This window comes from Poecilia reticulata, linkage group LG10 (assembly GCF_000633615.1).
Source record: "Poecilia reticulata strain Guanapo linkage group LG10, Guppy_female_1.0+MT, whole genome shotgun sequence".
Taxonomy (NCBI): Eukaryota; Metazoa; Chordata; class Actinopteri; order Cyprinodontiformes; family Poeciliidae; genus Poecilia; species Poecilia reticulata.
The window spans coordinates 27091450-27119395 of NC_024340.1; the positions used below are offsets into that span (position 1 = coordinate 27091450).

General features: G+C 41.3%; 1 protein-coding gene across 1 annotated transcript; it reads left to right on the plus strand.

Moving 5' to 3' along the window:
* The first annotated feature begins 4150 nt into the window (after positions 1–4150).
* On the plus strand, positions 4151–27726 carry nr3c1 (nuclear receptor subfamily 3, group C, member 1 (glucocorticoid receptor)). Its single transcript, XM_008420058.2, has 9 exons — positions 4151–4459; positions 7323–8473; positions 23231–23391; positions 23509–23625; positions 23731–24012; positions 24136–24280; positions 25515–25645; positions 25997–26154; positions 26937–27726. Exons 2-9 carry the CDS (start codon positions 7323–7325, stop codon positions 27087–27089), a joined length of 2298 nt encoding a protein of 765 aa, XP_008418280.1. The 5' UTR covers positions 4151–4459; the 3' UTR covers positions 27090–27726.
* Positions 27727–27946: the final 220 nt, after the last annotated feature.

Sequence of the window (27946 nt, forward strand, 5' to 3'; positions counted from 1 at the left end):
GTTCTTCGCGGCGCATTCATATTTAACACCTTTAGCTGACGCGCTTATCCCGAGAGAGGTTAGGTGTCACCGTCTGTGACTCCAGAACTCATCCGCTGTGACAAGTACAAGCTGCAGATCCACGGGACAGCTTTACCCTCTTCTGCGAGCAATGCAGCAGTTACGAATGGGCTAAGACGAAAAATAAATCTGACAGGTGCGCTCTTGTGATGGAACCTTTGACAATAGGTGTCACTGAAAACTGACCCCGTCGTTACGAATAAGTAGATTTTTGATTCATTACGACGCACAGATTGGGGAACATCTCTGCTTATGATGCTCCTCTGATAGCTGCAATGAAGAAAATATATTGATACACTTGTTTCACATTTTTGTCACATTATAGCGACAGACTTCAAAGTATTTTGGGGGGGAATTAGCATAAAGTGACAGCAAAATTATACAGGTTAACACATCGTCCAACCTGAGCTGTGGATACCCGCAGCTCCTCCAGAGCCACCTTTGGCTTCTTTCCTCCAATCTTTCCATTTTTAGATTAGGAACAGAGCAGTGTTCTGTGAGATGTTCAAGACTTTTGGTATTTTTAAAAGTCTAACCTGGCTTTAAACTTCTCCACAACTTTATCTCTGACCTAAATGTTGTGTTCCTTGGTCTTCATGAGGTTGTTGTTCTCCATCAGTCTTTCACAAAACATCTGGATTTATGATGAGGGTGACTTCTCCACACGGTGTTTTAGCACCATTGTAAAGGGGGCTGATAAAATAGGTATGCTGGGATTTTCACATTTTTTGTTTTATTTTGTTTGGAAAATCATGTGTATTTTCCCTTTCTCCTCCAAAGTACGCACTGTTTTGAGTTGGTTTATTTATTGGTCCTAATAAAAATAAATCCTTATAAAATAACACTGAAGTTTGTTGACAAAAATTCAAAGGGATAGTAAAACTTTGCAAAGCACTGTGTGAGTCCCATTCTTTCACCCATGCTGCGTATCTTTACAGGCAAAAACTCCTTAATACGCCTCATTACTGAAATACTTTGCTCTGGAATAAACCCAGCAGAGCAGGCAGAGGTGTGGGACTGATTGCACAGCAACTGTTAAACGAATATGTCACAGAGTCAGCAGTGCAAATCTGAAGCCAAGTGCCTCTGGGTGCAAAATCCACTTTGGATAAAGTGAAACGCTGCGTAGCTGGAGTAAAAGATTGACAATCATTTGCATACACTTTTATGTGGGTCACAAACGTGTGCAGGTGCAAAATTAACACATTTAAGTGCATGACTCGATTTTCACGGTCACCTGAATGCTGGGCACTTCTTTTTTTGTTTTTTTTTGTTTATTAAATTTTTTTTTCTTTGTTTTGTTTTAGGAATTTTCTAAACCACCAGGAGAAAAAAAAATGCTCTCAGTGCTTCAACGAATTTACTGTTTGCAGCTTGTTTGATTTTCACGTGTGCGTTTGTTTGAAGTTCTAATAAAATCATATTGTTGCTGCAAGAGAAGGCATCAATGGTGGTGGGAGAGCCCCCTTGACTCGTGGTTTGAGAGGAGGCAGCGGTCACGCTTTACCCTGTTAATTCACTGTATATTGTGCTGGAGAGGGGTTGCTAAGCAGCCACAGGGGACTGAGTGGGATTTAAACAGTAGGGATTTAGAGCTACAGCAAGCTCTCTGATCTCTTTTCTCCAGTGATGTGATGTTTTGCTTCTTACATTGTCTCTCTGGTACAGTAATGTTTTGACTATTTAGTGACTGTAATACTACAGCAGACGTGATGTGAAGTGTACCTCCGCTAGATCTGCGACTTGTTTAAAATGCAGGACAGCCGTGACAGACGAGGATTTCATGTCCTAGATTTGGCTTCTAAATGATTCTCCTCCCAGATGTCCTATAAATCCTGTGACTTAGTTATCTCACTCATCCCCCTATTAGAAACATCCTCCTGTCGTCGCTTATTTCTCTGCTCATCGCAAGGCGATGAAGGTTGGTTTCTGTATTTTGGAGGGAGTTGAATTTCATGCATGAATAATGTAAGACAATATGGCTCCCAGCTGAGCATGAAGTAAGAAATCTGTATTTGCTGGAACATTAAAATGGCAGCTTTGGGCTTGCAAACCCTTTCAAGAAGTTGTCTATGGTGCAGCTTTGAAGAAACATTTAAAAGCTTGTCCTTTTGCATGTTTACAATGTGCAAAATCTGCATCCTTTCTGATCAACGTCAGTACTCTAAGCTGTACTCCATTGAGAAATATATTGTCAGATGAGTGGATGTCTCGTAGAGAGCTATTGCACTACCTCAGAAGCGCCTAATGATCCAAGCAGGATCCTCCTTTCTGCAGAGATATCCTTCGTATTCACACACAGCATCTTTTGTCCTATTTCCTCCTCTCCCACTCACTTTTTCTTCTACTCATATTTTCACACAAAAGAGGCCAAGGTGCGAACTGGCGTGTTTAGAGAAACACAGTGAATCTTGCTGTTTTCAGACAGACTTTGATTTCTGATGGAAGACAAAGTTTAATTGAAGGGGACATTTAATTGCATTTTCTGCTAAATTATCCATTATATAAMGCTTTGTTAGTCATAAATTTGCTTATTATTGTGCTTTCAATTGTATGTGTTGCTTGGTGCCCCTAGAGGGCAGTGTGGTCAGTATGTGAACAGATGACTCAATATTTGAAGAATATTACAGTACAAGGAAACTCATACTTTCAAAAAAATTCTTTAATTTGAACTGATTTGCAGCTTGTCTTAAATCGACTTTAACATGCATGAGGTATTTAAGATCAATTTTGTGACTTGCAGAAGTATTGACTTTGCACATTTTTACTACTCTACAACGACAAAGTTTTATTTTGTTTTGATTTATTTATTTTTTTAGACTTAAAAAACAACATAATTGTGAACAATTGCAAACCAGAGGACAAATTATAATTGGCATTCAAACTAAAATCTTAAAGGTTGGTGTGCATTTATATTCAGCCTCCTTACTCTGATGCCCTAAAAATTAGATCTCGTCCAACCGATTGCGTTTACAGGATAAGTTAATCTGCTTGCAATACGACCTCAATATGAATATAGCTGTTTTTGAGTAGGTCTCAGATGTTTAGAGAACATTGGTGAACAAACATATTCATGAAGATAAAGGAACACAGTAGGCAGGACTGACATAAAGTCTTGGAGAAGCTTAAAACAGGTCTTGGTTTATAAAAAACTATCACGTTTTGCTGTTTTTCATTGAGCACTGTTTAAAACCATACAGAGTCATGTTTGCTCTCTGTTACAAGCCATGCAGGGCCACAGTAACCAAGTATTGCCAATCAAAACGTTAGACTTACATAATAGAAGACCTCATCACCTCCAACAACCACACAAGCAAACATGGCGGTGACAGCATCATGCTGTTGATCTGTTTTTCTTCAGCACAGCACAGGGGCTCCAGAGTGAATGGAAAGATGGGTCTAAAAACTGATAAATTCTTGTAGAAAACATGAGAGAGGCCCAAAAAAGCTGAGACTGAGGGTGGACATTCACCTTTTAGGCAGACTTGCACTAGTTCAGACGAAGACATAATCATGTGTGAGAATGGCCCAGTCAAAGCCTTGGCCTAATTCTAACTGGCAATCAGCTTCACAAAGAAGACCTGGCAAACGTTTCAGTCTGCAGATATACAAAGCCGGTTAGAGACACATCCCAATAAACTTGCAGATGTAATTCAAGTATTGAAGGCTGACAATTATGCTCTACTCTGTGTAGTTATATATGTGTGCTACAATCCTAATATTAAATTTGTCATTTTAACTTTGCAAAAAGGTTTTGAGGTATGGATGCATTTATGAGCTGTTCATAGGGTGTCAGTCTTTGGGTATTGCCAAACAACAAAAAGCTAGTTTTGTGTTTTGAGTTCTAATTTTGCTGTTGTTGTCTGCTTGTGGAGTGCTGCTTGGAGATATGCTATTATTAATCGGTTCGTTTTGGCATTATTGTTCCGTTTCTGTCCATTATCGCTGTGTTTGGTGTTTTTTGCTTGGGTTATTATCTCTGATTTCCATTTGTAGCTCTGACCCTGAATCGATCTTTCTCGCGCAGTTCTAGTCCCCGACCAGCAGGTGGCGGAGCTGCTCCCTGAAAGCTGGTCAGCGCTGGAGCTGCCTTGCCTTGATCTCCATTTTGTATGTTTTTCCTGGAGGTTAGCACCTACTTTCCCAGCGGCTAGCAGCGCAGCTCAGGCAGTGTGACATTTTTGCATGACTACTCACTGCAAAATCGGACCCGGGAAACTGAAAAGCAGACAGAACACACCCAGATTCACGAGTGCTGCTGTTTGGTGTAGTCATGTAGCGACGATACGACGAGTGGGGAGTAACAGAATCAGTCAGCGTGTTGTGAACTGCCACTTTCAACCAAAACAATGTTGACTGATGACCTGTGGACTCTTATTAGCAGCCTGTCATATCAAGGGTAAATATGATAGTTTTTATTATATTTATTGCATACGATTAAATACACTAACATAACTTAATAATAGCTAGACATGCACTTACAATGCCTGTGGTAGCCTTTAGCCCCTCGAAATGTAGCCACTTTAACTCTTAGCCACTCTGCAGCCTAGCATGCTAGCAGTTCGCAAAATGCTAACAGTAGCTCATCTCGGATTTCGGTGACATTTAATTATCTTTGCGTTAAATTGGTAGCTGAATCCTTATTGTTTAGGTTTGTTATGGTTAGTGTGTAATGCATGAGGATAGGTGTCTGAGCGTTTGTAATTATTTTTGCAAACTAACGTCAAATAGCCTAAGCTAACTGTCAAACGCCATGGGAGGGGGGTGTCTCCGCTGTTCACCCAGCCATTCAGTCATGCTGTTGTAAGGACCGCTGAATATGCATAGTGGGATGAGGGTCCAAAAGGATCCAGAGGCCCCGGGCCTTGCTCCAGTGCTTGGTGTGATTAACAGCTCCTGCTGGAAAGTTGTTTGGAGGAAATGCATTTACAAAGAGATGGGATCTGGCGCAGAGTTGATGTTTACATAGATAACGTTTTGTAGTTGGGGTGGGGGAAATTAAAGGTTTTATAGGTGCAAATAAATGAAACGGAGCCCAATTCCGTCTTAAGAGGTGAAAGAAATTCGAAACTATAAAAGGTAAAAACATGAGAACTACCAAGAAATGTCACTACACGGTAATGCACATTGTTTACTACGAGGCTCCTGCACAGCCAGGAAATGCAAATTAGCCAACGAGCTGCTAGTACAGTATATACGCAAAACTGTAATGAACGTAATGAAGCAGATGATGGCTAACCAATAGGTCTCTGGCCTATAACATAATTAACAATGGTTTATGACCCAGAATGCGGCTCTATAAAGTGTCTAAGCAAAGCTAATAAGCCAAGGGCAAAATAAAACAAACAGCTCATGCATTACTGCATGCGCTATTTTTAGTCTCTTTGTGACTCTTGTAATAAATATTTAAAATATTCTAAAAGATGCTGTAACAAATTTGTACTAGATTGGAATTAACCTATTTCCTCRTTATTGGTTTTGATTAGTGATCATCAAGTCAATTACTGATCCTATTGCTTTTTTTCCCTATTGGTTGATGATTGATTTATTTAACAGACGCATGGTCCACAAAGGCATAAAAATAAATACACATAAACATTTTTTTTTAATGAATCAAAATTAAGAACTCTCATATTTTTTAGTTTATCAATACATCAACCACATCACTTTTTTTTYCAGTTTAAGAAATATCCTAATCACCTCAAGACCCCCATGACCCAGAATGGGGGGTCCTGACTTCTGCCACAGATAAAATGTACAAGATCTGATATGCATTGCTCAAAGGTTACGCCCACAGAGTGAATAACAAGATCCCTGCAAACTGTAAGTTGCTTGAAAACACAGTAGAGACAGTTTTTGGGAGACCTTGCTCTGCAGCCTATCCACAAATGCTTTTGTTAAACTTTAGTTGCTGATTTTTTTTATTTTTATTTTTTTACTCTCAAAACTATGGAAATATTGGGAAATCTGATAACTGGAGAGATTTTAATGTTTATTACMGTCCTACTCCTACCTGGTAGGTAAAAACATCATTGATTTATGGCATCCTGTCATTGATACTAAAATTTTAAACAAAAATGATTATTGTAATCTATTTATTTTTACTTTTAGCAAAGAAAACTTACTCACGGGTTATTATTACAGTCATATTAATGCTACCTAAATAAACCATTTAGTTTCATGTGACTTTGTAAAAGAGAGAGTTAAACCTGAACGTAGAATAAAAGCCCATCCCATCAAAATATATTTTCAGGTAACCATGCTTATTAAGCAGATTATCACCTGTTTTATTTATTTATTATTATTATTATTATTCTGCTTTTTATATAGTAGTAACAGTGTAACAAACCAATATAGCTGTTCACTCACTCAGGCTATCTGCTCGGGTTCCCAGCCTGCAGGCAGCTGCTTATGGGACCTGCCAATTTTAGTTTCTCACCTTCTACAACGGCGTCACCTTAATACGAACGACGCATGTTGCTCCTTTAGTTTCCACACCGTGCCTGCCTGTCCTTGTTTTAGTGATAAGAAATATTTTTAAACAGGGGCGGCGTGGGAGAAATGTAGGAATGTTTTTTAACACAAGCTGACCAACAATTGACAGCAACATGTGAGGGAGGGGAAAGCTGTATTGCTTCATGTTCTGTATAGACGGCGAATAAATATAGTTTCTCTGGCATCTCTGTGAAAAACCCCAGCATATCTTGATGCCTGTGACCAAAAGCAACTTAAAAAATATCATATTTTGAAGATAGATGAGTTATCTTAGAGAATTATAAAGCCTTGCAAAAATGCTGACCTATGTAAAATCTGTGCCCTTGCAGGCCGCATAGTTGATTGTATAATACAGTTTGAATCATATCCAAACCTTCAGCAAACAACACAATCTGTCTGTAGGAACCTGTTTGTTTATTCTTGGCATGTCCACACATGTTCCTGTTACCCTTAAATTAGCTGACAGACCATACTTTTGAGTCCAGCAAGGCATCTAAGCCTTCAGGCTTTGCCTTTGATTTTTTTTTTATTTTATTTTTTCTCAGATAGCAAACAGAAGGAGCTTACAGATTCATTTCAGAAAACTAGATTTCTGAGCCGATTTTGATGTTCATAGCTTGCCATTGTTTTGTAGAATCTCTGTGAGATTGATGTTATCATATCTAGAGTTATATTGTTTGTATATTTTCCAGCTATCTGGATAGTTAAATTCACAAATTACTCTGAAGTGGGATTCTAACAATGTCTTTTCTTCCTCAAATCAAAAGATGGATCAAGGTGGAGTGAAGAAGATAGCGTACAGAAGAAATGACCATCTAAGCAAACTGGTCTACACTGAAAGCCCTGAGGAGGGAGGTCTTCTAAAGGTGGCTCCTCACAGTGCCATGTCCATCACCTCTCCTCCTTCTGTTGTTCTTCCATCCAGCCCATTAATGCAGCCTGGACAGGTGACCAACGGCCTCAGCAACAGCCCACTTCCAGAGGAGCTTGCCTCAGCCCCTGCCACGATCGGTTCCTCGGTTGACAGTTCAGAAACCAGGGGCCTGACCAAAGATCAGAGGCCTGAAGAGCTGCAGTTGTTCCAGACGCAGACTTTCAATACCTTTGGGCATCAGGTCCTGCCCCAGTTGGATGCCAGCATGGCAGACATTACCCAGTCCTCCATGGACTCCCTCATCGGGGGGTCGGATCCCAACCTATTTGCTGTGAAAACGGAGGATTTCTCCATGGATAAAGGCGAGCAGGACCCCAACRATCTGGACCACGCCTTTGACCACATCGGCAAAGACGTGGACATGAACCAGAAACTGTTCAACGAAACCAGTCTGGATCTCCTTCAAGAGTTTGACCTCACCGCATCCCCCTCCGATTTTTACGTGGGGGACGATGATGCCTTCTTGTCCACGCTGGCAGACGATTCTTTGCTCGCAGACGGGGCAACCGAGAGGGACGTGAAACCCTCCGTGGTCGAGAGTGTCGGCACCACCAGGGCCAGTGCCTGCAACAGTAGCAAGGCGTCAAGCCCACTTGAGTCCAAGTCCAAGTCTCCTTCTTTGACCCCTACAACCACTTTTCCCGCCGTGGTGAAGAAAGAAAAAGATACCGGCTTCATTCAGCTCTGCACACCGGGCGTGATTAAGAAGGAGAAGACGTCTTCAGGGTACTGTCAAATGAGCGGCTCGAGCCCCATCTCTATCTGTGGGGTGAGCACGTCGGGAGGCCAGAGCTTCCACTTTGGAATCAACGCCAGAAACAGCGACGCTCTGCAGGAGAAGGACCAGAAACCCGTGTCTGGCTTGTTCCTCCCAGTAACGACCATCAGTGGAGCCTGGCACCGGAACCAGGGCGACAGCTCAGCAATCCGCAGGGCCAGTGAGGTTTTCTCAACCTCTCCCTCCTTCTCCTCCAGCTTTGCCAGGTAAATAAATGTTTGATTTAATCCTGCATAGCCTTTAGAAGATAAAATAGTGATCAAGTTAGTGTTTAACAGCAAGTCATTACAGTACATACAGAAATTTTAGTTCTTCTCATAGAAGAACTAAAATTCATTTTAGTCACTTTAGATGATGGTGACTAAAATGAGGCCCAGTTGTGTCAAAGAATGGACCTGTATGAGTATGTCGCTGTATAATAAAGAGCTTATGCAAACTCTTAAATCATCTTTCCATACAAGGTCTTAAATTACCTTCATGGTCTTACATTTGAAAAATGATTCATTCATTGTTTTTTCTGTTGACTTCTCTGTTTTAATTAGTTTTTGGAGGAAACGTTTTTGTTCTTTATGCTTTAGCTCTGACCTGTAATATGGATTGACAATAAATACATTATACTTAGCCTTTTTTTGCAAAATTTTGAAGAAAAAAAAAACAACAACAAAAAAACAAAAGTAGCTTCTTGTGGTTTGTTTTAAGTAATTGAAATCAAAATGTTTGTCTTAGCTCCAGCTCCTTTGACATCAAAATGTGCATATAAGGAGAGTTTGGCCTTAAACCAGGCAGGGATTTCAGATGTTGTGAGGCTTGCTGTGCTTTAAGGAGTTGAATTGAGGTGAATTATAGATGTGAAATGACTGGAGTCATGCCAGAGCTGAAAAACACAACCATAAGAGGACAAAGTGCTGCTAAAATAAGGCACCTATTGATCACTAGACATTGATAGTGACACAAAGGCTTCAGCAAAAGTCAAAACAATAACTTGTAAAACTTAGGTGTAGCTTTTAAGTGCTTATTAAGGAGCATATTTGAAACGGGTTGATTAATCCAGTTTTAGTCAGACTGTTGTCGATAGTAGCCCTGTTGGAAACAACGTAACTTTTCTGTTGTGAGCATGGGAAAAGTCTAGCAGCTTTCTTTCAGCCAGCTGACTGGCAGTGCGCAGCAGTATCCTGGGTGGATAGGTAGCTCTGCGTCTCTCAATGCTGCTTACGGCCGGAGAAATCTCTGGTCTCTGAAACGTTCTCGGCACAATCTGTGGGAGCGGTACGATGGCAAATTTTAACTTGGAGATTTTAAAAACCGGTTAGTGGTAATCAGCCCCTTCCTGACCGGGACAGTCGAGCTTATGTTGGGGTTGGTACCACTAAATATTTGAGTGGAAGTGAAATAACTTGATACATTCTTAATAAAGCTGCAAGAAGGTGGCTTAAGAAACATTTAGCTGTCAAGTCAAACTTCATCCACAGTTAGCCCTCATCTGCGAAGTTGTTCTGACTTCTTTTACTCTGATTTCTAAACCCGCCGCTACTTTTGATAAGAGAAGATTCTTGCAGTATTTCAATAATCGTTTTGTCCTGAAATGCATGATGCCAGCTTTTAAAGGTTTGCCTTTTCATTCTCCTAATTTTTATAGAAAGACGGATGACGAACCTGGAAAGATTCGTTGCTTGCTTCTAGACGGGTGTTGTCATGCTTTGTAACCGTTGGCTGCTGATTGTTTTTTTGCTCGGCTTACATAACCCCTGTGCAGTGAAATGGTTTATGTGTCATAATTGCTTGTTGCTGTTGTAGTCTTTGTGCTGCTTCAAAATGAAAGAAGTGAAATAGTTCCTCCCGCTATAAGAAGCTCGTACAAAAATAGAAGCGTTTAAAACAAATGTTAGTTGTGATGGTAGTGATGCTATTTATAGTTCAGCCCAGACAACAYTGAATAACCAGACTCACAATGTGATTATCAAATGCATGTTATTTGTTTGTCCATTTATCTTATATTCTTTCTCTATCTTAAAAAAAAACAAAAAAAACTTCTTAAGTCAGAGAAACGAACAAGAATTAAAATGTGCTTGTGCTATAATATATCTGTGCAAAAGAAAAATTATATTCTGTTAGTGAATGGCTTAATTTCCAGTCAAATATCACTTAAAAACAGATGTTTGGAATAAATTTGGGGTGGTAAACTGAAGAGGAAATAATAAAAAAATAAATTGGTGACAGTAATTCATCCAACTCAGAAGAGTCCTTATTCCAGTCAGCTAATGCACCTTGCCGAAGCACCACCGTGCTGCAGCGACAACAATTTTCAGTGCTGAKAATGTTACTGAGGGAAACTTACTTTCAGTATCAGTGTGATGTAAAGTAGCCTGACACAAATGCTAAGGCTATCTAGCATGGCTAACTGATGACAGCGGATAAGCAGTTTTCCTGCAGGCAAGTTATTTCTCCGCCGTTAGCACATTGAGCCGCAGTACACAAAGTTTATAGACAGTGTTAAAAACTTCCTCCTCGCTCTGATTGGTTGTTTTTGATCGGGAGCCTTGCATTTTGCAGAAGAATATTAGATCAGGGGGAAGATGGAGGAGCTGTCACATACTATACTGTCACAACATAGTGACCATTTTAACAAATATTTAAAAAATCCAGTATTTTTGTAAACGTTACATAACTTTAAGAGAAGTTAGTATATTTAGCTAACCAAATACATATAGAAATGTGAAGGTATTATGCTATTGTAAAATATCCTGCCAAATATTTCATCCAAGCAATCCTTTGCGGTAATAATATTGCGCACACTGACATTGCTATGACAATTCAAACTCACTATAACTTTAAAGAGATTTTTTTTCTTCTTTTTTTTTTTTTAGGAAACCTGGAGATAGAAAATAGACCTCTAAATTCTGCGCATCCCTACTAGAAATTGTTTGTTTTGTAACATTTCTTGAATGTAATGTAAAAGCTTGCGGTGTTTATTTTGAAGGTCTGCAAATATCWGGTTGGGTTTTGGAGTTTCAGCTTGATGACAGATAAAGCYGTCGTCGTCACAGAGAAAAGAACCTGCGTAAATAAGATAATGAACCGACTGAACTTGCTTGGTGAGAGGTTCCTTACAAGCAATCAGGGGAAAGATGAGCTTTTTTAAAGGGGGAGTCCTACTTTGATCTGAGTGACTTTGTTAACTTTTGCAGGAGCCTAAAGGGACGTCTGCTTGTTTATGGTGTGTCCCTGTTCCACTACACRGTCATCTGTTGTCGCAGTAATTTATTATTAGTTGCAAGCTAAAAGAAATCTTTTTTTTCTCTCTCTTTCTTTGTTTTTCTTGAGGATTTCTACAGATTTGATCCATGTGTCATCACAAAAGCATGTGCAATGGCCACACTTGGTTTAACAAGTAGAAAGAACAAATTATGACCTTCAGAGATCACTCATGCACGTAATATAAGATTAAAATTCTTTGGATGTATTGAAGGATGAAAGCGTCTCATTGTTCYTGTACTTGTTTCAAAAGCGTCACATTGACTTTTCTGCTGCAGTTTTTTCATATAGTCAGTATGTACACCCCCCAAACCCCCTCAAACAATGCATCTTTCATAGCTTTATTACTTAGTTGCCCTTTAAAGTGTTAGGAGGGAGGCATCATGTGGAAACGACCAGTTCTCGTGTTTGTGTCGCTCTCACATTCACGCCTGTCTGGTTTAGTATCTGACAGGGAGCGATCAACTTAGCGTTTGCACGCCAAAGGGCCTCGTGTTAACATTGTGGTTTGCTTTGCTTATTCTCGGTTCCACCTTCACTCCTCGCCGACATCTGTATGATTGCAAGGTGACCAGGAACAGWTGGGCAGAGAGACATAAGATACACCTCATCTTCTCCTAACGTGCAGCTCAGACCGCCCTGTCTTTGTGTTCTGAGTAGGTGTGTGTTTGTGTTCAAGCTTAGGCTTACGCCTGTGTGTGGTGTGAGGCTGAATTAACGGTGGGCATGTCGCTGTTTGCCCTGTCAAACATATCAGGGCCCAAGTTCAGCGTTTTATGTGTGTGGAATGAGGGGAAGTTTGTTTTTATTGGGATGTTTTTCCTTCATCCTGAGGCTCGAAGGCTGGAATGGCTTGAGGGTCGTCAGGGRGTTTCTGTCAGGTTTTCCTCTTCAGTTTCACAAGCAGTGCTGCACCTTCTTCCTACTAAATATGTCCTTGCTTGGTACTGAATAACCGACCTGCTGTAACCTCAGACTCTGACATGGTAACTCTGCGAAGGAGTGACTCAAAGTTACCACAGTAAACAATTATTTCTCTCATATTTATTTTTTTGTTTGTTTGTAAGTCATTTAGCGGTATGACTTACAAAGCCCTTATTTACACATAATAAAGAATCATTTGCTCTGGGAAATGTCACCTTTGTTACCATTTTTGGTGGAATACACACCCTGATCAGGGGCTAACTGGTTCGACTATGTGAGGTGACCTGATTGAATCTGAGTTGTTGTGAAAAGAAATACCTGCGAGGAACTGCGAAAACACGCCGAAACCGAAGTCCTCTGCAAGATCCCTGCTCTTTATTAGGCCTGTGTTTGCTAACCGTTGTTTGTGGGGAAGGCATTTCCTACCCAGCCCCTGCAGACCTGTTTTGAATATTTATTAAAGAGACAAAGCGCTGCGGGCTATTTGGTCTGTAAATTCAGGCTTGATCACTACCATGAGTCTTCAGGAAGTCTTACGGGCTTTTTCTTCTTTTTTTTTTATTAATTAAGTGTTTTATATTGCTGAGCTCTTATAAAGCTGGCTTCCTGCACATGCAGACAAAAGCAGCATGGTGTTGCCTCGGTATCCTGTTGCAGCAGCATGCAAAGCTTTACACAAACTTTACACGCCTCTGTTACAATACCACCTTTTTGAGCCTCAAAAAATGAAGAATTATTTGCAAACGTTTGCAACTTAATGTGGGTGTTACAAAGTTTACGAAGAATCCAAATAAACTCGCTGTACAAAGTGCAAAAGAATTGCGTAGCATGCACTTCATCAATAATTGGAGAAAATTTGAGACATTAACTCGACAGGGAGGACTGATCACTAGGTAGTTGTAACAGGTTAAAAATGCTAATTGTCTTGATAGAACGAAATCTGCTGTAATCTCTGCTTTTTTTTTTTGACTGAAACCTTTTCTTCAAAAACAAAAACCTCTGCACCAGGAACCTTTTGGGGAAACCGGGTTACAGTTAGAACCAGGCTCCGAAACTAGACGTTTTGTCTCGGTGGGTAGAATAATCTGTAGGTCGAAATAGCAGTAGCTTTTCACGCCAAACGTTCATGCGTCTGCAAAGTAACCTGAGGATAAAGAGGGACTTTGGCTTACAGAAACCACTGGGGAATGAAAATATGAAACCATCTCAACAACAGATTGACTTAAGAAGAAAATTAAGGTTTTGCAATGGCTTAGTTGAATCCAGAGGTAAAACTAACACAAACTCTGAGGAGTCACCTGATAATAGTTGTGTGTAGAAATGTCTTCATTACTTGGGATATTTGGAGAACCTTGCAGTGGGGATATGTCACCAAGTCAGGCTGCAGGACCCAGACATACCCCTAACAAATGAAGCTGAAAATGAATCATAATGTGCGTCTACAACGTGTTAAAGGGTGTCACCATGCAACCAATTTCTTTCACCAAAGCTTTGTTTTTGCGTTAGACAGCCACTGCGTGTTTTTCATGCGCATCCTTGTGGCCGACCTTATTCAAGAGTTTTTCGTTCATCTTGTATTTCCAGCATCAGTTCAGTTTTGGGGCCAATACCTCTAAATATTTAAGTGGAGCTGAAACAACATGGTAAATTGTTAATGAAGCAGAGAACAGCTGGTTAAAACTTAACAAAGAACAAGCTCATCTGTAAGGATGCGACGTCCTGATGGTGGGGTAGCTGTAGCTAAATGGTGTAGTTTTGGCCGAGCTGCTCGTGGTTTCATTGACTTTCATGAAGCAGTAGCTGGATCTTGTGTTTTATGTGTTCGGCTGTTTTTATTGGCGTAATTAGGACAACAACCTCTGTATTACTGCTACATGAATAGGCAGCCTGTATAGTGCGTTAGTGTGGTAACTCATTCAGTGCAATTCACAAGAGTTTTCACTTCACAATGCTTGTCGCCTCAGGTTTTTTACGCAAGATCAAGTAACTAAAGCATATTCCCTACCTACCTGAACCAACTTGAGGCTTGTCTGCTATTGTAAAAGTTATATTATTATGCATTGTTCAAGCCTACAGCAGTCTTAAAAGATAAACAGCGCCAACTGCATCTACTTGTTAATACAAGACCCCATCTTGAATTAGTCTGGAGGATTTTTTTCTGTAAAATATTGCTTTAAAAGTATTGGTTAGACTTTATGTGCTAACAAATACATCATTACAGATACACAAAATTAAATAATGGTTGCTTTTCAAAAGGGCTATGAGTACGTTAGCTGGACGTTGTCTGGTAAAGTTATGAAAGCAGAGTGCATTCACACCAGCCCTGTTTAGTTCGCTTAACCAAACTGGTTTGTTTGCCTCGAATGTTCGGTTCGGGGAGGTGTGAATGCATAATCAAGCTTTGATACAGACTAAAAAAAGTTCTCCTTAAAATTTAGGTGTCGGGTCGAAGTGAACTCTGGTGCAATGCGGATGCATGTATGAACGACAAGCGGACCGGAGACCGCTTCAAAGGCAGAAGGCGGACAAAGTGCAGGGCATTCTGAGTACATACAACCAAAACACACACGCGTTTCTAGAGCTAGCGGGAAAAATGTCTTGCGGTCTTTTGCTAAAGACAAAAGAGAACTCTTAAAATAGCTAAAATCGAAGAAGGAAGTTGGCTCTGTGTCATTTTTTTTTGATGGTTCTTGGTGAAATGCCGCCACAGACGAGGAGGGGAACAGGTTTTTCAAAGGGTTTGGTTCATTTGACTCAGTACAGTATGAAATCAAACCGCACCAGCTGAAAATGTAACAAATGTTGGAATTTTGGTTCCAAATTGAACCAAGCCTAATATTATATTCGCTGTGAAAACAGCCCAAGTTAGCATCTGTTCTTTAGCTAACTGCTGGTGTTAAACCGGAGGACTAAAAGACTTGGACTGCATTTAATCACCTGTAATTCAAAATTAGAAGTATTTGTTCTCAACATTATCCCATGTTTCCCAGCCCAGTTCCTCAGCATTTAAAAACTCCGATCTTTTTAATGCTACAGAGAAGAATGTTGTCCAAAAGCTTCTTTAAGCCATTTAAAAAGATCAACATTTAATATGAGTTCAGTGATTGCATCAAACAGGGTCATGACTTTGTACTTATGTCTATTGATCTATAAACCGTAAATGTATCCTCAGCATTTTCCGTCATGCCCTTCAGTAGCAGGGTCATGGATTCAGTTTATTCCTCCCTCTGTTGATCGTTTTATTAATTACATGGAATAACACCGTCTGTCTCCTGTACTGATGGGATGAGTGACGAAAATGAAAAAATTAGACTTAAATAATATTATCACCTATTATTTATTTTTAATTTAGCTTCTGCTTCTATAAATATTTTTTTTTTTATGATGTATTTTTTGGAAACAATATCGCTTTACCCCCCTGCAACTGCACTTTTTTGATCACATTACTGATCAGGTGTGTCTAACGGGGCCTTCTATGAATTCAGACGTTCCCTTTTTATTTAACAAAACCACTGACAGAAAACAGCAGATGGTTTGGGAAGGGTCTGCTGAAAGGCAGCAATGCAGAAGCAGAGAGTCGCAGTAAGTGAGATCCTGCTGCCGTCTGGAATTAGGCCGCCTGACGAGGTGCCTGGACAAGTCAGAGATCTCACTGTGGTGGGAGAACTCCAGGGTGTTTCTCACACGGGAATACTGGGTATGCTCTGAGAAACTGACTGACTCACTGTTTAATAAAGCTTCAAAGAGGTGGGCGGTGGGGGGAAGCATAATAAAGTGGATTACACCCCAGCGACCATATTGCGCTTTGTCTCAACTTCTGTTATTGACTTTCTTTAATCAATAAAACCCCTGCATGAACACGAAGAAGTTACTTAAGTTTTTAAAACAAACAAACAAACAACAACAAAAAATATATCTTAAAAACCGTTTTTGTTGCTGTAATTTCTATGTGGGTATGCTTGTTGGCCCGGCGGCTGTTTTTCCACAGCTGTGGCGTTTCCAGGACTTTGCAGTAACTTGAACACGCATGCTTCGTAACGACTAACAGAGCCCAATACTGTAGTAGAGCTGGTAATTATCCGGTAATTATTTTTGTCTTTGAATGAACGTTGGCGTTGTAGAAAAATCTGTGAATGAAGCAGTTCTGGTGATTTAAGCAGCGCTCCGATGCCGTCCAGCTTGATTGAGCCGTTTCTGGTCCGTAGGGGTTTTATAAATAGCTGTGTGTTTTCATATAAAGCCCGCATGGTGCGTGAGAGTGTCGGCGGTTCTCGGCTTTCGCTATCTGCTGATCGCGTGGTCAGAGGAGCAAATGTTGCCGCGTCACACCCCCTCGTCTCCTCTCTGTCCGTCTCTCCCCTCTCCTAACGTTTTACTGCTGCTGTAGTACGCTCAGAACTGGTTCAGGTCCACTCAGCTTATTTGATTTTTCCAGCGCTTCCCCTGAGCCACATCAATACCTCCCTTTGAACGGCTCTTCTAGTAAATATTCGAATGCTTCATAAGTCACCCGTCTGCAAAACGCTGCTATTTCAGGCCTCTTTGTGCGTGCTTTCTTGCACTGAACACTTTCTTGTTGCTAAAACTCCATTTCACTTGCAGCATCATAACGTTAAACCGCACATGAATGAATAAAGGTATGAGCTAATAGTTGCTCGCTGCTGCTGATTCAACGTCAAAGTCCTGTTGAATCAACAAACAGAAACGCTGAGCTGGATGCTTCAATGTTCTTTGTGCATTTTAACCAGTTAAGTCGGACTCTGTCAGCCCCCCTCCGGACCTCTGACATAAGCCAACTCTTGTTAGTGAAAACTGAACACACTGGATCTCTGTGACGGCCACTTTGTGTCTGTCCATCTTCACTCCCTGCAACTAAGGGCAGGGAGCTTGTCTGTCAGCAGAAACTCTGAGCTGCTGTAAATCACCTCCATGCTTCAGCCTGCGTGTTTAGGTGTGTGTTTGTGTGCGCGAGATGCACGCTTGTTGTCTTCGTGCATTCATGTGTAGGTGTGCACGTGTGGGCGTGTCATTAGGGCCGCCGATGGCAGAGGCGACTGCACGTCTGCACGAAGCTCTCGCTCTTCTGACCTACTTTCCTTCCCGCCTCCCCACATCTGGCGCCGAGTGAATGCACCGGATCAAATGCCAGCCATTCCAGCTGCTTTCACACTGGCGCTGCATGCCCGTGCAGCCGCCGCTTTCATTTTTCTGTTTACTTCTTGTTCTGGTTGAGCATAAGCAGGACTCTGGAAATTTGTTGCTGTGTCGAGGTTTGGGAGAGGCAGAAAACTGTCTGATGGTTTTGCCTCTCTTCCTTGTTTTTTTTTTTTTTTTTTTTTTTCCCTGTCATTGATGAGTCAGCAAAGTGAAACTTGGGAAAGAGGGGAGCTAAGGACGATAGGTTTCCACTCAGCAGACAGCCTTCAATTCATTTTACAGACCAGGAAGCAGGTTCCCATCTACACTGTTACTAACGGCTCCCTTTAGGAAACTAATGTGGAAACTCGGATCCTTTGGGGTTGTTTTTCTTTCGCTTCATCATGTTCGGTTTCCTCCTGTGGTTCTGAAGCCAAAGCAGTAGCTGCTGCTTTGGGCAACAACAAAAAAATAATAATAATTAGGTAATCGAAACAAGGTTGTAAATACAGCAGGGCTGCTGTGGATGAAAGGTGATTATTTATCACCCACATTCTCATTTGTGAATACCAGTTCATTAGTCTCTGGCCCTGTCACTTTAAAAGCAAAAAGAAAAAAAAAACTTTAAATATTGTAACATTTCACACATTTCTTCTTCTTTTACGGTAGGAATAGCATGACTTTGTTAAGTTGTGTTGTTATTTTTATTAGAACTGAAATGATTAATTGTGACGAATTGATTTGGCAACTAATTTAGTAATCTCTCAAAAAAAAGAAGGAAATTTGCAGAAACTATGTTCTTCTACAATGTTCAAGCAAACACTAAAGGAATGCTGTGTTATTGCATTTTGGACAATAAAATGTTTTTTTTTCCTTCTTCTTTTACAGCAGATTGAATTATTTGTTTATTTGCATATTTTAATGTATTTCTTGTATAAAAAAGACTTAAGCGGTTCACTAAAAAATCAGCAGAACATGCCAGTAGTAAATTACTTAAATAGTCATTAGGTTTTATATATATATATATATATATATATATATATATATATATATATAGAATAAACACGTGCAAAGTTCAGTAGCAGTTTAATTGTTTTCACCGCAGGTTTAATCATTTCCAGTCAGTTCATCACCGTCGTGTGCTGAGAAAACAAACAGAGAAATGACACAACTTCATTCAGCCTCACCCAGCTCCCTTCAAACTAGTAGATGCTGACAAATATGACTTGCATGCAGCCTTGCTCTCACACAATAGAGTTGAGGGATATATTAATAGTGGCCTATGCATAACTACTGCATGAAGTGTCTAAACACAACGGCTCTTTGGAGTGTCGGAGTGTCACATGCTTCCCCTCCTAATGCCCCCGTGTGTCGTTGGCCAAGACGGCCATAAAACATTTGACATCTTAAGAGGCTCACAAAGGTGAACACTTTTTACACTATTTACGTTTGCCAGGTGGCACATTGAGGTCCTCGCATGCAAAGCGTGCGCCGTCGCATTTCTTTTTAGCGTTTGCGAGCGCACGCTGCAGATGTTTTCGGAGCGGAACACAGTCAGACTGTCTCCTTTTGCCCTCCCTGCAGCTGTGTTGTTGTTCTGCGTGTGAGAATGATTCAGAGCGTGCAGACCAGTTCCTGCCGTACTATTTTGGTTGGTCTGACCTCGGGAAAGAAGCACTTCCTTGAGCTCGTTCCCTGCCTTCCTCCGTTTGCTCATAGAGGCATGATGGAGAGACGGTTGGGTCGCCTTCGCGTAGAAAGCCGTTGTACTTAAAACATGTACGGTTGAAAGCGAGAGCATTGGACAAGTTAGGTTGCAGTTTTCTCACATCTTCAGTGGATTGCTATGTGATGGAACAACAAAGTTTTGTATGATTGTGACGCGGAGGGAAGGACTGTACATGGTTTTCGAAATAATTTACTAATAAACATTCAAAATGTGTGGCATTTATTTGTGTGCAGGCTTATGTTTGAGCTTGAGACATTTTACAAAGAAAAACTGGCAATATTTTCTCCCAAGACGGGGAAACATGTAGAGACATACCCCAAAACTCTGAGGTCAAGTTTATTTGTAGAGCACATTTCAGCAACAATGCAGTTCATAGTGCTTTTTTTTAAAGGAGCAAACATTATGTTGTAATGCCACGATGAAAAATCATCGAGTAAATACACCTCAAGAATGCTGAACAACGTTCCCCTTATTACTAGGCAGCTCTGAACAGGTGGGATTTAAAATAATTCAGTGTTTCAGCATCTTTGCTGTTTTCTGCTGATGTAGCGAAATGTGGTTCTACAGATTACCTCAGAGCGGAGGAAGGTAAATGCACTCCACACTTTTTAGATTTAGATTTCTTAGAAAATATTAAAAATGTGAAGYTTTTTTTTTTTTTTTTTTTTTTKTTACCAGTTTACCACTACTTTATTCTCATCAAAATAAAGTTGTGGAATTTTTTCTCAAAATTCAATCGCACGTCCAAGTTTGTGGTTCTAAGAATCCGGAGACAGCTTCAGGCATGAATGAGTGAAGGAACAAAACGTGTTTTGCGTTTACTAGTGACCCTTGGGGCTAAAAAGGTGACCATGAACTGGTAAGCAGGGCACTGGGACGCTGGGATTATTGTTGGCGAACCTTTTCCCCCCCATATAAACCTGTGATCGATCTCCCTGCTGTAAACAGCAGAAGCCGCGTTTCTGTGTGGTAATCTTGACAAAATCGACGCCCGTCTCGGAGCGGCTGTAATCTTCTGGCCGATAGTAAACTCTCGGGGAATGCGAGAGCTTCCTGTTGACAGCGAGCATTAACTCATACAGATGGTTTCTGAAAGAGGAAATTTGGTCTCACCACAGAGCTCTGCAGCTTCAAGCGGTTTGCCTCCGACGGTCCAAACAGACAGATTTGTAGTTCTGTGTCTGATGGTATAGTTGCAACGTAAGCTGCTTAATTTGAGGTCCGCTCGCGCGCTGGACGGCGGTGACTTCATTTAGCGCGCACTCGTCGTTGTTGTTGTTGTTGTTGTTTTGAGCGTGTTGTGAGTGAGGTAATAGGATCTGAAAGCCCTGCAGCAAAGCCGACACCACCTCGCTGACTGAGAGGACAAACTGGTTCCCCCTTTATTTCGTCCACCGTCGTTATCTTCATCTCTGTGAAGCGGATCACTGGCCAGAGCGGCTAAAAGCTAAAAAGGGCCTTGAATGTGCTTGTGGTTTTTCTCTTTGATCGTAAGCAGTTAATTAATTCAGTTCCACGCGACGATAAAGTCGTAGATTATAGCTAATGTATTCGCGTGGCTGACCCCTCCCTCCGTCATGGTTTTGCTCCCACTGACCACTTTGTTCAGGCTGACCCAACAGAGGTGGGTTTGTGCCAGCCTGTGCTCACAGCTTGCCGTCTACGGCTCCCCCTGCACACAGATGTTGATTTGTCTCTTGATAACCGCCTTCGCTGTCGGCCCAGACGATGCGCCAGCTTGCTGCTACCTAATCCGTCTCTGCGCTCGCGTATCAACAATTTCGACGGGCAACAAGTCCAGGGCGAAAGTGGATCGAGAACTAACTTCTCCGACTGGAAAAACAAAAGAGGCTTTACGGTTAATTCTCCAGCCTCCGTTCAGCCGTAACCTCTTGAATTACAACCCACCAAAGTGAGCTGGGCTTCCCTGAATTCTTGGCGCTGCAGTCCTTTTCAGTGCCTCTCTTTGTTTTGATACGCTGGACGTGTATTTGAGTTTAGTTATTAGCTGCTTCTGTTGTCTGTTTTAGTTTTGCGTAGATAAAAACCRCAGGGCAASGTTTTAGGCTGTAAATGTTTTAATAAATTGAAATTCTGTTTAATATCTTTGCAGCTAATTCAGCATARTTGATTTTTATTCCACCTAAAAATGTATAATGTTATGACTCTCAACATCTCAAATATTCAATTGCAGAATATGTTTTAGAAATATAAACATATTTTAATTAAAAGGGAAAAAGGAGTGCTTTGAAAAAAATAAAAATCAAGATGTTTGCGAGGTTGTGCTTAAAAATGTACCGAATAATTAAAAACAAGACGTCAAATATGTTTAATCTGTAATTTCAGCAACAGCTGGGAACTCTTGAATCTAATAGAATATCTAAACATTAGGGTGATGGCAAGGAGGCKTCCTGACGTCAAAACCTTGGAGCTCAAAGATAAAGTGAACAGTGAAGACATGCACAGAGTTATAATGCTAGTAATGATTTTTTAGAGTGATTATTGCAAAGAGCATGAATAATTTTCAACATGTCCATTTTCTTAACTGTTTTTTTTTCTCTTTTTAACTTGCAAAAATGCGTAATATTAAGCTCTGCTCTGCTTTTGGAGTTCATRACTGTCTGAGACTTGAACTTTGTCTGAGYAGATAACTTCAGACCAGAAGCTGCAGCACCCAAGACAGTCTTCCTCTCTGTCTGTCCTCTCGTTGTTAAACATCACGGTAAAGGCCGGCAACCTGCTTTGTTTGGGAAAACTGTACCCTTTGTGTCACAAACACATGTAGAAAAATGTTAGTTTGAAGTGGTGACGTAACTTAAATTATGCAATATGTTTCCAGTTGCCTTTTTGTAAATGTTTGATAAAAGATCAGTTTAAATAAGTAAAAGAAAAGACAACGGAATAAAAGCAAAGTTTACGTGACGTGTACGGAAGGAGTAAGTTGTGAATAATGTACTGAAATCTACTAAAATAGTCTGAAGAGAGGAGGAATTGAGAGAATTTGAAGCTGGACCCATTTCAGTGATGACTAGAAAAAAATACTTTTATATATCAAGCTGGGACACATTTACTCACAAAATAAAATGTTTGAAAGTGCAACTTATACAGCGGCACCTTTTTAAATGTTGACCATGTTGAATTATTCATCCAATTTATTACARTGTTGCTCTTGGTTTAATGAAATTTGAAGTGTACATAGCGCAGCCAGATATTGTTTGGTGAGCTGAGTAAACAATGTTTTTTGCACATGTATCGCAGAAGACCTATTGACCGCTGTGTGTTGTCGGTGAAGCTTAGCAAGTTTTTTTATTCTTYCTGTCTTGATGTTTTCCTGCTTCATACCTTCTTTTTGTATGACTAAGTGAATAAAACGTCCCCGATTCAAACCCTGCAGACKTTTGTTGGTGTGTAGAGCCTCTGCTTAGAGACATTTATCATTTAAACCGGTTCACTGAGGCAGCATGCACACCCACCCAGACATGCACAGTATTGTATGTCAGAGACTCCATATCCTTTCGGTGTGTGGTTGTTTTTGCTGTGGCCACTGGGCTTGAAAGGGGTGTTGACATTTGGCGCATGGTTGCAGCAAAGCCTGACATCTCCTAGTGGTGGCTTGGAAGAATGCATCCCCCAAAACCAGAGTGGACCGGAGCTGGAAATGCTTGTGGTTCGATCAAAGGAGGGCAGGCTGGTTTATAGAAACCGCTGGATTTAAATGGTACCACAAACCTTAATATATTACAGTTAAATAAACAAAAAAAGCATAATGGGACTTTCTCTGCAAGTAAAAGTTTGTCTTTTTTTTTTTTCATTATTATTGAAGCGTTTAGAGCTGCAAGTGGAGACTGAACGAAGTTTCCTTTGAGGTCTCTATTTTCAGCCGCTAAATCTCTTYGTCTTTGTTTCCCTTCTCACGTTTCAGTTCCATCTCCAGACAGGAAGGGGGCACTCCGACATCCACGACCCAGGGAAAGAGCGGGACTCATAAAATCTGTCTGGTGTGCTCTGATGAGGCCTCCGGGTGCCATTATGGAGTCCTCACCTGCGGCAGCTGCAAGGTCTTCTTCAAGAGAGCAGTGGAAGGTACGACKACGACGCTGATGATTATTGGCATTTGTGTTTGCTGCACSTGTTGACCGAAACACTGTTGCCGTTGACATATAAATATGTTTAACAGGTTGTTTTTTTTGTGTTCCTCAGGCCAGCATAACTACCTGTGTGCAGGGAGGAACGACTGCATCATTGACAAAATCAGGCGAAAGAACTGCCCGGCCTGCCGCTTCCGCAAATGCCTGATGGCAGGCATGAACCTGGAAGGTACCGCCAAACCAAGCAGCCTCCGAAGCAGGTCGYACATTCTCGTTTTTTAATGCGTAACTTGACGTCTTTCTGCGTCTTTCTCCACCGTTTTCTGTCCGAAAGCTCGCAAAACGAAGAAGCTGAATCGCTTAAAGGGCAACCAGAGCAGCAACCCGCCGGAGATGATGCCCTCGCCGCTGGTCGAGGCTCGCTCGCTGGTGCCCAAGTGCATGCCCCAGCTTGTCCCCACCATGCTGTCCCTGCTGAAGGCCATCGAGCCGGACACCATCTACGCCGGCTACGACGGCACACTCCCCGACACGTCCACGCGCCTCATGACCACGCTGAACAGGCTGGGCGGGCGGCAGGTCATCTCCGCCGTGAAGTGGGCCAAGGCTCTGCCAGGTTGTCTGATGCGGTTTGACTTGAAACGGCACTGGCACGCGTCAAATTTGCTGCTAGGAACTTTTAATGTCGAGGCTGATCCCGGGTTAACGGTGCGGTTTTTTTTTTCCCCCGTCTCGCCAGGTTTCAGAAACCTGCACCTGGATGATCAGATGACCCTGCTGCAGTGCTCCTGGCTCTTCCTCATGTCGTTCAGCCTGGGCTGGAGGTCTTACCAGCAGTGCGACGGCAACATGCTCTGCTTCGCACCAGACCTCGTCATCAATGAGTAAGCGCTGCACACTTACTTGGTGTTTTAAATGCTAATGATGAGAGCTGGAGGGAGGTGAGTGCTTTTTTTAAACAAGCTAATCATTCACCTGTCCAGAGTTGAGTTGTCAGGATATTTGTAGCAACAAGTTGAGGACTTTGGTTTATTCTGTCGAGGTTCAGGAATCTCTGAAAAAAAATATTTTTTTTTACCTTCCTGAGTCCAACAGTGTCTTCTTAGCAAAACATTTCACTGACATGGAATCAATTTGCATGCAGTAAGTCGTCTCCTCACACATCATCTAACCTGGAAATGTTAAAAATTCACTTAAGTTACGATGGAAAAAATTTGCTGTTGGTGTTGGTAAACCTTAACTAAATGTCCTCTGGGGAATGTTTTAAATCCGTGTGTGGAGATCCTCAGAGCCACCACACGGTTCTGCCTGTGGGTGGCTCTAGTTCAGGCCGTCATGTCAAGTCGATCCAATTAACTTGTGGCTTCCAGTTTATGCACGACGATGCAGGATGATGTCGCTTCGGTAACAAACCCTGATTACATCCACGCTTAAAGCCGTTTCAAATACTAGAAACGCATCCGTATACGAAGTCAGTTCTGACGGACTCTGTTAAGCGGGTCTATTTGTGACGTAGATGTGCCAAAGGCTCGGTATTATATTCACTTTTTGTTGAGGCAGAAACTCATCTAACAGTAGCAGGAACCTGGCCTGTAGACGCTGCGCACTTCTCTTTTTTTATTACAAATGTTTGACTTTTAACACGTTGCCTCGTGTTTTGCTCGGTTATATAACATAAGCGAAGCATCGATTCACAGTTTTTTTCTATTATTTATTTTTATGATTGAGTCATTCAAGGAACTAAATAAATGTAGCTTTTTAGTGTGACTCTAAAAATGACATTTAGGCGTCATGTTATTGTTTTGGTCCATGCAGCTTTCTGTTGCGTCTCTCCATGTTGAAACACTCAGAAAGCACTTAGTTGGTGCTTTCTGAGTAAAGGCTGCATTAAAGGGCCGTCCTTTATTTATTTTTAATTTTTTTTACAATACACGAAAGTTGCAGTGCTTATTGTTAATATCTGATTTTGTTATTTTCTTGTTATTCCCCGTTTCCTTTTAAGTTTTAATTTACTGAAGAATCACCCAGATTCAGGTCTGATGGGGCCACCGAGCCCCCTGGATCAATCACACGAGTGACGTTTGTGCGTTTTTGCCCGTTTGTGTTCGAACCCACCAGGGAGCGGATGAAGCTGCCCTACATGGCCGAGCAGTTTGAGCAGATGCTGAAGATTTCCAGCGAGTTCGTCCGGCTGCAGGTTTCCCACGAGGAGTACCTGTGCATGAAGGTCCTGCTGCTGCTCAGCACAGGTCAGACGTTTCGCTGAGAATAAATGCAAACAATAATACAAAGCACACTTATCATTTATACCCTTTTTAACACTTTGAAATCGTATGAGCACAAACTTCAGCATGTTTAATTTTTCGTAATGAAACAAGCACGTCATGTAAAATTGCGATGAAAAATTGATTTTGAATTATTATTTTTTTTTGATTCAACATAAACTACGTCAATACATTCCTTCAGTTTTCTGACTAGAAAAGGTTTCGTCTTTCTTTTTAACTCGTCTCGTCTAGTAAAACTGGAACTACACCAAACGTGGTTTGATTTGAATATTTTCCTGCGTCAGGCGTTGACCTTGAGTGTCCCCTCTCCCGCAGTGCCCAAGGACGGCCTGAAGAGCCAGGCGGTGTTCGACGAGATCCGCATGTCGTACATCAAAGAGCTGGGAAAAGCCATAGTGAAGCGCGAGGAGAACTCCAGCCAGAACTGGCAGCGTTTCTACCAGCTCACCAAGTTGTTGGACTCCATGCACGAGGTACGGCATGCAACACACACACACGCACACAGAATATTTGGATTCACATCAGCTGTAGAGAAAATCAGCAAGTGCTGTTTGATGACAGAGATTTTACCCCTGCGTCAGCTGTTTTTAATTATTCAGCCTTTGTTCAAGGACGGAAAATCTTTCTAAAATCAGTTTTAGTAAATAATTTCTGGGTTTAGGAAGAAATTACTGCTCTCACTGGCTGATTATTCCACTTATATTGTGACATGAAATAATCTTCCAGTGGAAGTAGGACTTTTTCATCGATATTAGGGAATATTGACTTTAAACAATCTCCTTTATGTTTTAGGCTTCATTCCAAAATGCCTGTAAAAGGAAAACTTAAAGAAGTAATGACTGAACAGATTGAAGGTTTACCCAGTACAACTGTTAATATCATATTATTGTTTTTGTTAAGCTACAACAATCAATTCCAATGTTTTTTATTTAAATTATCTATTTTTAGTTTTAGGAATTACCAATTGGGTGACTTACAAATTGAGGCTTGATTTTATTTGGGGATATCAGAGTAAAAAGCTAATTTTATTTGTAAGATACAATATTAGAAACCGTGTATATTTTCTTTCTCACCACGATAATGCGCTACTTTGTGCTGCCCTCTTACCTGAAATCCCAGAAAATACACTGAAGTTTGCGCCTTTAGCATGACAAAACGTCGAAAGCAGTTCCGACGCATGTGCAAAAACGCTTGCTTCCGCGTGCGTCCAGTGTGACCCGCGATTGGTTGACGGCCTCTTGTCGTGTGTCCACAGATGGGCAGCGGACTGCTCAGCTTCTGCTTCTACACCTTCGTGAATAAATTCCTGAGCGTGGAGTTCCCCGAGATGCTGGCCGAGATCATCAGCAATCAGCTACCAAAATTCAAGGCCGGAAGCGTCAAACCTCTCCTCTTCCACCAGAAGTGACTGTTTCCCGTAGCAGCAACAATGCCTTAAACTCCCACCACGTCACCTCACCAGCCCGACAAAACCTCCCCCGCCCCTTCGCCCTCCTCCCCCACTCCCCCGTCGGACAAGAGCAACAAACGAAAAGGACTTTACACCAGTAGGGAGCGGTGTTTTCTAGCAGCATCTCTGTGCTGATGGGTCTGGTGGGGAGGAGGAGGGGGGCCGCGGGGGAAGCAATGTTTGTGTAGGAACCAGACCGCGAGCACAAGACGTTTCGCTGTGTTGAGTAGGCTAAGATGTAGTGTCTAATAACGAATAGGAAATGTTTGTGAAGCTAACAGCAAAGAGAAATAGGCTAACATTCATGTTGTCTCAGGTGTCTTACCTTGAAATTCAGAGCGATATCTGAAATAGATACAACAAAATATCTATGTAAAGGTTCTGATAGTATTTTCTACATTTTCAAAGTAACAGTTTATACACTTTTCCAGGTCACCGTTGCCCAAGGGGGCAGCAAATCGGAATAACACGCTCTTATTACGTAGGCTGTTTATGTTCCACTTTTAGTTTTTATAGGAGGTTGTAACAAAAATGGTTTTTCAGTCGCACAGATACAACGACGACAGCGAAAAACAAAACCAACAAAAAAAAAAAACAACAGTTTTCTAGTGATTTTTTTCAAAAGCATATTTTATTTGCTTTGATTATAACATATAAAGTTGTGTGGGCCTGTTAGCTAATGGAGTCCTCCCACAAGCAGACCTCTTCCAGGTTTACATGTCAACTACAAAAAGGGAAAAAGATGTGCCTTTTTTGCTTCGAATATCATCTAAGCCATTTTTTTCCTGCTCTACGTGAACCTCTCTCATCATCTA